At 40.5% G+C, this 11,373-nt stretch overlaps 1 protein-coding gene and 1 non-coding gene across 2 annotated transcripts; both read right to left on the bottom strand.

The window, feature by feature from the left end:
- Window positions 1-220: 220 nt before the first annotated feature.
- LOC145781043 (metallophosphoesterase MPPED2-like) lies at window positions 221-11,030 on the bottom strand. Its single transcript, XM_082592751.1, has 6 exons — window positions 10,824-11,030; window positions 8,680-8,789; window positions 3,535-3,724; window positions 3,134-3,259; window positions 2,465-2,694; window positions 221-1,878 (listed from the first exon to the last, which is right to left on the bottom strand). The coding sequence occupies exons 1-6, from the start codon at window positions 10,952-10,954 to the stop codon at window positions 1,727-1,729; spliced, it is 939 nt and encodes a 312-aa protein (XP_082448877.1). The 5' UTR covers window positions 10,955-11,030; the 3' UTR covers window positions 221-1,726.
- On the bottom strand, window positions 5,335-5,441 carry LOC145781457 (U6 spliceosomal RNA). The gene has a single exon (XR_014290750.1). It is a non-coding gene; the product is annotated as a U6 spliceosomal RNA (small nuclear RNA).
- Window positions 11,031-11,373: the final 343 nt, after the last annotated feature.

The following is an 11,373-nucleotide window of genomic DNA, read 5'->3' as shown; positions in this document are numbered from 1 at the left end:
TCTCCATTCAGCGGTACCTAGTGAATGGATTAATTCCCCGGCAACAAGACTTCAAAAATCGGAAAACTTCACTCTGCCAATCTCGGTAACCGGTCCTGCGTCAAGAGCCTCTACAAGTAGGCCTATGCGAAACTACCAGGAATAACCTATCAAGGCTGTCAGTCCGAGGATAAAGATTCAAAACCATCAACCTTTAATAAATGCAAGTCAGGTTGGTAAATAGTAAAATTTATTAATAGCAGTAGTCATTTGTGGAAAAGCATAAAAATCAATGAATAAATAAGAATTATTTTTTTTTTGCTATTCCCTACTATGTAGTAGTCGTGGGCCTAATTTTAATCCGGTGATGTTACCGATGGTGGCCGTCACATCGAAAAGGCAAGTAAGCTTAGCAAAGGAAATTAATGAACTAAAAATACTGCTTTTTGATATGCTTTTCCAGAACACTACAAACCCGCATTTACAGCGTCGAAAGCTCCACAAAAATTTAACTGACAAATTATGACTTTGTTCACTGATATGTGATAGCTTCGCAACAGGGACAACCATGGGTGGAAATAGTGTCTTTGAAAGGTAGGGAAACGTGAATAGTTGCGTGTTGGGCGGACTCATATGTGCTGCGAGTTGGGCAGGCAATTGATATCAATGATCGGTTGGTCCCTCGTTGAACGACAACCTACCCCGTGTCCCCATGAGGTGATGACTTATATTCACTCCTTTCCGATGCCCACCGGGATCGAAACGTTTCATGTAACGTTAACTCGCATCTTCATGAAACCAGTTGCTTTTGCGTTGATTACATAAATTTTATTTGCCATAGTGCATTATAATCATAAATTCCTTATACAGTAGACACACGGGGGCGAGATAATAGGGTGGGGTAGTAGCAAACAAAGTTATCAAAAATGTTTCAGCTGTGCTGCGTAAAACCAATGCATGTATTGCTTTTATATTTGAGGCTGATGGTCAACAAAAACCATGGATTTATCGAGTGCCATTTTAATGCTCCTAAGACAGTTTTCGATGCATTTCCACTTCGTAAACATTATCACCAGCCGCCACCTGTGCCTCAAGCACGCCACCGTGTGGACAAGTGATTGACACAGACATTGAAGTAGAGAGTTGATTCTTATTATTGAAATTATAAAAATCGACAGCTCAACCCCTGATTGGAATCCTGGGAGCCACTTAATAATTAAACGCTTGCAGCACATTATCAGATCCACCTTGATATGATGACAACATCCAGACAGATTGAAAGTCACATTTTGGAGCTCGACAACGTGTTTTATCGTGGCTTGTCTTCAATAAATCTCACTTTAGGTGGTACGATGGATCTTTCTAATCAATAGAATAAAAACTTGCTGACTGCGAAAATGCAAACGTACATTGAAGAAACACGTTCCATGAAAATATTTTAAAGTGTTGAAGGAATGAAACTTCTACTGCAAGTTGCAACAGACTATCACCAACCGATAACCTGTGGCAACAAACGTTGTCCTCTTGATTTGGACAAGAAGATTGCTTCAACTTTGTCATGACCGAAGCACAATGATGAAGAAGTTACAGTAGTTTCAAAAATAGAAATGGTTACAAGATAAAAAAAAAAACGGGTTTCCCTTCCAAGTTATAACACGAGAGTGTAGAAGCAGCCGTCGAGAACAGAGGAGCAAACTATTATGTCACGTGGTTTAAAGCGCATGGTGCGGACATCCTTCTGCATGGGTTAATGCTGAACTACTTCACTGCACCCCTCGACAGCGTCGGGGGGAGTGGGGAGGTCGAAGATGATCGGTTTGTTGCAAGCCACTCGGTACTTGTTGTTGAGCATACTGCAGTTGATATACTTGTGCCAACCATCGGTGTTGAAACCGTAACCTGAAACATACAAGTGATGCACATTTGAAAGACCGCCCACGACAAGAAGGTCGATAGTTACATTGTAATAAGATGCTTCTCCACATTTTTGATTGTCATGTAAAAACAAATGTGAAGTGAACTAAAAGAAAAAATATCTGTAACCATCCGAGTTTCTTATAAAGAAAACCTATCCCTTGACTAGCAACCTTACAGGAGAAACTGCCTCTACAAGGCTGGCGAGTCCCACTTTCTTGGGTTTGAAATTGAATTGCGGAATCGAGGGAGTTGGTTGATGACTAACCTATCCGGTCAAGCCCTTCCCATGGATCATTATTTCTCATGTGATTTTATTACGATAGTATTAAGTTATTAATTATATTACTATTAAGCGGGAGGCGATTTTTTACCATCCCTATAGTATACACATACATAGTACAAACAGTAATTTCGGACCGGACTAACTTGGGTTATTCACCCGGCCTAATCAAACGGGTGGGCCTATTCACCAAAGGCTACTGCACTTGGAATTTAAATTGGAATACGCAAGACATGAAGAAGCTAGGTCTCTCTGAGCTAGGTTATTGCAGTTTTCACCAGCGCCTACCTTCATGAATGTGGCCAAACACATGGAACTTCGGCTTGACACGGAGCTGTACCGTGTTCAGTAGATCAACGCAACCGGCTCTCTCGTTCAGTGGTGGAACTACGTCCAACTGGCCTGCCGGTGGGCAGTGGGTCATCAGGACATCGACACCTGCCGGAATCTTGTTCCACTTGTCAAGCAATGGCTGGCCACGTTTAAGATTATACGCCCAGCCGCCAAAGTAAGGATTCCTAGAAAGATGAAGTTGGCATATATAATTTGACTATTAGTAGTGTAAAGCCAGGGGAAACGGAGCTGCCAATGCAAAGGTAGAATGTGTAATCTTATTGTTTGATCATGAAGCTTTCTTACAAGAATCCCTACTTAACTGAACTGATCAACTCCTTTAAGTTGCGTTAGCCATGTCATCTTTTCTTACATCTTTAGAGAGGCTGCAAGACATCTATGGAACTCTAAAAACAATCCAAAAACATAAGGTTGGTTCCATGCGTCGAAGCCATTTGCCGCCATATCATCAACTGGTGAATTGTCTTGCAACGTAGGTTCAATACTTTGTAAATGATGTTTCATTAAGCAGATACTCTGTAACTTGTTAAGCATCCTTTCAAACTACTTGGTATCATTCAACTCTTTGCCAGTATATTGCCTACCTCCCATGACCCTACTTACCATGGGGTGCCGTAGATGCGGATCCCATTGATAGTCACTTCAGAGTCTTGGAGGAACACACAGTTGGTCAATGTCTCCGGCAACTTCTTCAGTTGTTCTGCTGGGAATTTATCCAGAAATTGGAAGCTGTAGTAAATACATCAATAAGTGGTGCGACGAGCGAACAAAGGATTGTGCATGAACCCACATATACAAAAACAAGGGCAAATTACTAAGCGGTACTGTGGTGATGTGACAAAATTATGATGGGTCCAATCCATATTGCTGTATGGACTATGGATAGTGGATGCTTCTTGTAGACAAAACTGTGGACTTTCAAAGCAGTTTCAATGCAGCCAAGTATGTTTACATATTCCTACTTCTAGCAAAACATAGACAAGAAAAGATGATCGCACTCCTACCGGGTGAATGTTCCATCCTTCATGCACTGCTGGACCCTCTCAACAAGGCTTGTATCAAACGACAACTCGTGGTTTCCTGCGATTACTATCTTGTGTTTGTGGGGGAGAGTTCCCAGCCAGTTGTTAAAATCTTCAACTTCTTCTGGCTTGCCAAGATCAGTGAAGTCCCCGCAGTGCAGAAGTACATCGCCTGTATGTCAACAGCAAATTTTGCAAAAGATAACTGTTTATTTAAGCTATTTTCAATTAACTTTAAGCTACCTGATCAAGCATTATAACAAGGTTGGGATAGAAGATGTTTATTACCAGAAACTTTACGGCGTAAAGTATTGTGTAAGCTCTTAAAGAAATTGACAGCGTCAGCGCTAATGCGCTATTTTAGCCAGGGTCTCACAAAACGGAAGTATTTCAACCAAGTTTAGGCTAACAATAGCTATAAATAAAGAGCAGGTTTTATGTTTTGAGACTGTATTGTAACTATCTGCTTTAGCTTATTAGTTATTTCCTTGTTGAAACACAAGCATTTCAAAATGTTTGTCTGACAATCTGCTGCGTTTGGGACGCATAATGTATTTTCCAAGTGAAAACATGCGTTCCACAGCAGCGCTGAGCGATTGGTGTGTTGTCAGAGGGGGGGGGGGCAAATGCATGGGGGGCAATGGTTTCCCTTTTAAGGTCATGTAAGCTACTGCACATTTTGCAAAACGATATAACAATTTCAGCTATTAGCTTTTAACTTAACTATAACAGGCCTCGAATTTCGTTTTTGTTGATAGCGGACAAACGTGTCCGGTCTGAGCAGCTATCTTAGCAGACAAATTAAGTCTCAAGGCGGACACACCAGTTTTAGCGGCGATCATCATCATTCTTAATCACTTTATCTTGATAATTCTTCGCCTTTCGAAAACTATTGCTACGGCTTAAAAGGCTTTTTAAAATTTCATCGAAGTCACTCTGAAAGGCTTTCATCAGACCAATGACGTGCGCTTGAAGAGTCAAAGCGCAATGGAGCTGCTTAATACGCCGCATAACTGATTAACTTCCACCGAACGAGGTCGTGTGGCTTCTTACGTCACTATGCTCTGGACACGAGTCGGAAAACTTCTACACTAACGCTACTAATTTTCTTCTGTGCAAAGTTTCACAGGCTTTTTTCTTTAGGTTTATTTTTGCGTGTCATGTGAGCGAAAGTGAATTTTCCCTGGGCTTTTTCTTTCTTACTGTACTGTAATACCAAAACTTAACAATTTTTGCTTTATCTTGCGGTAATAGTCTACTGCAGGGGTCACCAAATGGCGGGCCGCATGCGGCCCGCCACGCTGTATCGCTGCGGCCCGCGGAAGGTATCAGCGTACAAGTATAACCAAAATATACTTTTCTTGAGGAGTTAAAGAGCACGAAGGCAAAAAATACTTTCAGGGGAGCATATTTTCGCTTTGCATACGATTCCACAAACCGACCAATCAGATTATAGTTCTAGGGGGGGGAGTGTTTAAAGTTATTCCAATGCGATGTCCAGCCACACTGTCCCAGTGGTTGATTAAGACGTCTGTAGTCTGTGAGCATAGGGTTACTTATTTTAAGTTTGCAAATGTCATGTAAACACTAGTGTGCGTTTCACCATTATTGGATTTCACGAGCAGTGTTCCTTTATGCAAGTTTGTGTTGGCAAAATAGGTCGGTGTGCCAACTCAATTTATAATAAATTGGCAAAATATTATATAAAACTTTAAAGACTTTTTCTGATTGTAGCCTATTATGAAAATATTTAGCTTAGTACTGCAAAACGTTTTTTTTTAAAGAAATATGGAACGCTTCACGATTTTGCGTGTCATCCTTGCGCAGGGGTCATGCTAATTTTCTCTGTATCGTTCCAATTTTAGTGTATGTACTGCCGAAGCAAGTACTGCAAAACGTTGTTAATCAACAAATTCTTGCCACGCTAATAAGCACCGCAAGTGACAGTTGTGTATAATAAAAGAAAGACGGTTTTATAGACTCTCACAAAAAGGATGAAAAACTAACTCATTGCTTCTTTAGAGGGAAGACTGTTCATGAATTAGGCTACGATAGAATTACGATTTTTCAGTGATTTCCACAAGCGTTTGTTTCATGGTGCCTGGTTTCTTTTTCCCTGTTATTGGAGCCTATTTTTTGCTGATATGTTTGCAGGTCACTATTGTTGCCTGTATTGCAATGTGTCAAACATTTCCTTGTTTACTGAAACTGTTAATTGCAAGATATCTTTTGTGAAGCGAAGTGACAACACCACTCTTGCTTGGCGATGAATATTCTGATGAAACCGCTCGCCTCGCTGTAAGTGCGCAAAACAAGTGGCCTCGTTTATTAGGCATTGTTAAAAAAGTCAAAAGTGTAGTAAAAGGAGCTTGGCCTGGCAGTAGCGTTGTTCGATTAATTTTGTTGCTGCGGTATTCTAACATAAATATGAACAACATTGAACGCTGGACACTGGGTACGAAATGCGTTCTTTTCTAGCATAAGAGTCAACCTACCTAACATTTTATTAGTGCGGCCCGCAACAGCTCTCCTTAGTGCCAAAGTGGCCCGCATGCAAAAAAGATTGGTGACCCCTGGTCTACTGGTATAATCTAATTTTGTAACCAACTTTGCCTTATCAATATTAGCCTACTTGGATATCAAAGCCAGACATTGTGACGTAAAGCTTGAACTAAGTTGCGCGTGATTAGTGTAGAAGTACCTGTACTCCCATCGATTCTTAGCGAAAAATTCACTTTTGTTACGCTGATTCAATGTCACCAATCCTTGAAGCAACGTAAAAATCGAAAGTTTTCCTTCTTGAATAGAAGCTATGGGATAGAGTATTCACATTTTCTAGATGCGCGCTAGAATGTGCGGGAAATTATATACTCGCAACAATTGTTCGTGCTATGCAATGACGATTTGTATCGCTAGTTCTTGTGTTACTTGGCGGACAAATATGACCGATCTGGATGGTACTTCCTGCGGACATCACATGCTGTGACGGCGGACATGTCCGCCGTGAATTTCGAGGCCTGCTATAATCTTCCATTTCTGCCTCAAAATAATATTCACGACACAAAATTCTGTATCACAGTAGGTAATTAGCCTACATCATTATACTGTAACATAGCATGATGCCCTTCTGTGCCATTGTTCTTTGTATACCGGACACTTGTATCATTACTTGATGATGAGCTGATGGATAAGCATTATTGCTACATCTTATCTTAAAACTTAAAAGAAATCGGCCTTTCAGCAATAAAAGTGCCTTTTTTTCATAATCCTGCCCCCCAGTCAAAAACCGTTCCGGCGCCCCTGTGTGTTGTATTTCAAAAACAAGTCTTGAAAACGTTTACACGGAAAGGTATCACTGTTTCAAGCGTGCTGTGATGGCTTGGCATATATAAATCTTTTAACGAGGTCCACTGCACTAACACCGCTCTTTTCAGGGGCATAGAGCTCTTGAAATAAAGTATCTTCAACCTCCGCGATGACATTCATTGATTTTTCGCTTTCTCTCTCTAATCCAGTGATTCTCAAACTGTGTGCCGAGGCACACTAGTGTGCCGCCACAGATTCTCAAGTGTGCCGCGAATCTTTTTGAAATTTTGCAAAAGAACTGTATAAATATTTAAAATAAGCCATTCAGACAAGCATAATGCGACTTAAAAGCGCTTTAACTCCTTCAATAGATGATAAATAAGCATATGTAACGATGAAACCAATTATGGCATTGCCGATACAGCAGGGTAACTGCCACGTCACTATATTGGGCTGCTATGTTAGCTATTGCTAACACTACTTCCCACCATTTGGAAGCAATGAATCAAGCAAGCTTTCTGAAGAAGAACAGCTCATTGATTTACCAAACGACCCATTTTTTCAAACGCTGTTGCCACAAAAAAACTTGGATGCGTTTTGGCTGTCTACTTCTAACTTGTATTTCATGATTCGTGCAAAAGCAATCAAAATTATATTACCATTTGCATCTTCATGGCTATGTGAACATGGCTTTTCTGTTTTGACTGAAATTAAAAGCTGTAAACGAGAAAGACTGCTTGGAATTGACGATGAAATTCGGGTATATGTTTGTCAACAATATGCAACCTCGTTTCAGTTGAAGCTTGTATTGGTATAAACAAGCACATCCATCGCATTGACACGTGAAAATAATTTTTTTCAAGCAACTTTTCTTCTTTTGTGTGCCGTAAGTGTGCCGCGTGCGTTTTATATTTTTTCTAATGTGCCACAAGCTGAAAAAGTTTGAGAACCACTGCTCTAATCCCTCGTTCTCGATACTGCTCACGATATGAGTGATCACCATTTGGCGAGCTTCTTCCGCTTGTATTTCAGGTAGCTATTCCAACCAATGCGAAAGCGGGTAATTCGGATGAGTCGCGCTGGCCAGAATAGATTGTGAAACTCATTGTGAAACGAGATTTTCCATGAAAACAAAAAAATGACGCATAGCGCTTGACGCTTAAAATCGGCAAAATAATTGACGGCGCTATCACTTCCGTCAACTAAAAAATAAACTGACGGCGCTAGCCTCAGCGTCAACGTACAACACTGTTTATTACCAAAATGACATACTCCATTACTCCACTATCACGAATAAATATTTCTTACCATAAAGCTCAACATATACAAATGAAGTTGTCTAGAACCACAATAAATTATGGAAATATTTACACTTCCAACTTAAGTTTGTAAACTTTTAAACTAAACTCCATGAGTCATCAGCGGCATGGCATCGGAATGGCCCGTTTCGGTGAGTCCGTTTCGGTGAGTCCGATCCCTCAACGGGGGACTTTTTCAATTTTTTTTTTTAATTATCGGGTACCGTAGCCTAATTATCATTGCCGTTTTAGGGTTAGGGGTTAGAGGTTAGGAACTCACCGAATCGGACTCACCGAATAGTAGCAGACCCGCATGGCATAGTAGTGAGAGCGTCTGCGCAACGTTTAAAAAGACGTCGGTTCGGCGCCGCTCCAGAGCACGCAGCCGGTGCACTGCCTTGCAACTGCTGTTGTGGCTACCTAGTAATTTATTTACCCCAAATAAAACTAAGAGCAGCTGTCAATGATTCCACTGCAAAGCAGGTTAACGACCTCTGCTGAGCATAGAAGCAATCGTAATCACCTGGAGGAGGTTCATGGTCCAGCTCCCGATGAAGTCCATGGGTGTCAGAGATGCACACAAAACGGGTGTGGCCTTCAACCTTTGGTGTAGTAAGGGGCATATGATCTAACCTATGACATAGATGCAATTTAAAATCATAACTACTTAACATAATACATTGTGAATCATCACAGATTGTGAGGACAGTGACAAGCTCTGTTGGAGATTCTCAAACTGCCATAAATCATTCAACCAGCTGATACATGGTGTAGATGTGGCAATTGCGTAACAACATCTTTTTTAAAGTTTACTATGAAGACGAGAGAGGTATGTTTTAGTGGTCTAATCTTAAGAATATCCCGCTTGTTTGGGCTGAGAAAAACTTCACGGGAGAAGTCACGCAAGTGAAGATAATCGGGCCTAATTCTACTGGAAACCATCGATTGATGTTAGCCATGGTGTGCTAATAAAACATACAGGAATGTAAACAACTACATACATAACTTTTCTGTACTCCTTATAAAGTTTTTTTTACATTGATCTATGCTTACAATTACAATCATAATGCAATGAATCATGAACTGATGATACAAGGAATTCAGTTACAGGGGTGGTTTTGCATGAATTGTGAGGATTTTCTTTCTACACTTTCAACCTGGTCTTAATCGTAAAAATCATTAAGACCCAGCTTTCATGTGACTGAAGGAATAATGTAAAAACCACATAAGGCAATGGTTGATGGTGGACACATGTAATGAATATACCAGTTTAGGTCGACCCCATGACTTAACAAGTACGCCTATTGAAAATTAAGCAAATGACAAGGAAAAATAGCAAAACTGGGCAAAGGCACCATGTAAAATTTTACTTTTGAAACGCATAAAGGAAATTGCACAAACACGATGACCATATCTGGGGATCTCCACCAGCTGAGGCAGACTGGCGAGGATATAAGAGCAGGCTATTTTTAGGGCACCCTCTCTAGCCCTATCCTCAGACTACAGAGGCGAGCAGAGCATTCCTACAGAGGGCTGCCGGATTTCACTGCTGCTCTAAATTCAGTGAAGAACGACCAGTCGACCATATGGTCTGAGCCGCTTGTGGGCGGAATGGCCCGTTTCGGTGAGTCCGATCCGGTGAGTCCGATTCGGTGAGTCCAATCCCTTAATGGGGGATTTTTTAATTTTTTAAATTATTGGGTACCGTAGCCTAATTATCATTGCCGTTTTAGGGTTAGAGGTTAGGAACTCACCGAATTGGACTCACCGAATAGTAGCAGACCCGCTTGTGGGTGGGATCATGACTACAGCTTGGGTGTATCTGCACCATCTGGTTTGCCGTTCCAACATCGCCACAGGACTTCTTGATCCAGAAATACGACTTGTGCGTGATTTTTTTTGTTTTAAGTGAGGAAAGGTTGTGCAAGACTACAACCTTACTCTCTCACTTCCAGCCTCAGAATCCAATGGCAAGACATGGTCAGGACGATTGGGTGAACCATGAAATGCAGCAGGACGACTATAACATCTTTCGTGTCACGTCATGCCCTTCAGCACATCCTGCAATTATGATACTGGGTGGTGCCTTCCTGTTCATTGACATCAATCATGATTCATGAGTTTCTTCCCTACAGTCAGCCACACACCCAGGTTTTGAATAAGGTGACAACCCTAATAGTAATAGTGCTATTTGACCCATAGCTGGGTTCTGTCCGATGCTACTGCTATGGGCTAGAGCAAACCTGGGAGTAATGGAAAACTAAAGAGTAACTGCATAGCCTATTCCTCATAACTCCAGAGTTCTTGGATGTCCTGGGCATGATGTCAAAACTGCAACTGATAGGAAAGCCTCTAGTGAGAGAACCCAAACATAAAATTATGTCGATTGAAAGCATAATCGTATGTTATCAAAACTTTTCTTATCAAAATAAATAAATACTTAGCAATATAATACAAAGACATAATCTATGAAATACATATGTGAAGCTAGCCGAACAAACAAACCAAGAAAGCCTAAATCCAGCAGTACACGATTGTTAGACGCAGAAAATATTGAAACAAAAAAAGCGATTGTTTATAGCTGGTAGATATACTTTCAGAGAGAAACCATATTTTACATGTAAACTTTTCGCATAAGAACAGTAAAGTAAAATAGACTTATCCAACCTGACTTGTAGTCTCCTTTGTCGTGTAGCCTCATTATATGGCAATTTGCTGACAAACTCATCAGGATCATCGTGCAATGGATGAACTTCAATTGTTTCAAGGGTTTCAAATTTGTCTACTTCATTAGGCATTTTTACTAGGTTTTTTTATTGAATTACAACACAGCTTTGCAAATTTAATTGAAATGAATAAAAATATAGTGGTGTATGAACTGCATCATAGGATAAGATGTAGTAATAAATATAGCTACTTCCTTAAATTTATTACGTATACCGTAATGGCATACTATGTGCAAATTACGAAATATGTTTTGGAGGAAAGATATTTTTGAAAAAAGGATGTAATAATTGTAATATGAAAAAAAATATAATTCCATTTTATCCTTTACTTCAATTAGAGTTTAATGAGTTTTTGTATATCTGTACTTTATGTAGTCCCTATAGTAGTCATAGACTCAGGCTATCGTCCCACTAGAGCAGTAGTTTTCAACCTGGGGGTCACAACGTCGAGTTTGTGCACGAGTTTGTGCACGTCGAGTTCGAGTTTGTGC

This window comes from Aplidium turbinatum, chromosome 12 (assembly GCF_918807975.1).
Source record: "Aplidium turbinatum chromosome 12, kaAplTurb1.1, whole genome shotgun sequence".
NCBI lineage: Eukaryota > Metazoa > Chordata > Ascidiacea > Aplousobranchia > Polyclinidae > Aplidium > Aplidium turbinatum.
Note: the sequence above shows the minus strand (reverse complement) of the source record. Positions and strands in the feature narration are given on the sequence as shown.

Coding starts and splice junctions, on each gene's coding strand:
- LOC145781043 (XM_082592751.1), bottom strand. CDS start 10,954: ATGCCTAATGAAGTAGACAAATTTGAAACCCTTGAAACAATTGAAGTT. Junction 3,725..8,679: donor GGACCATGAACCTCCTCCAG/GTGATTACGATT, acceptor GTTGACATACAG/GCGATGTACTTCTGCACTGC. Junction 1,879..2,464: donor GTTTGGCCACATTCATGAAG/GTAGGCGCTGGT, acceptor TGTATGTTTCAG/GTTACGGTTTCAACACCGAT.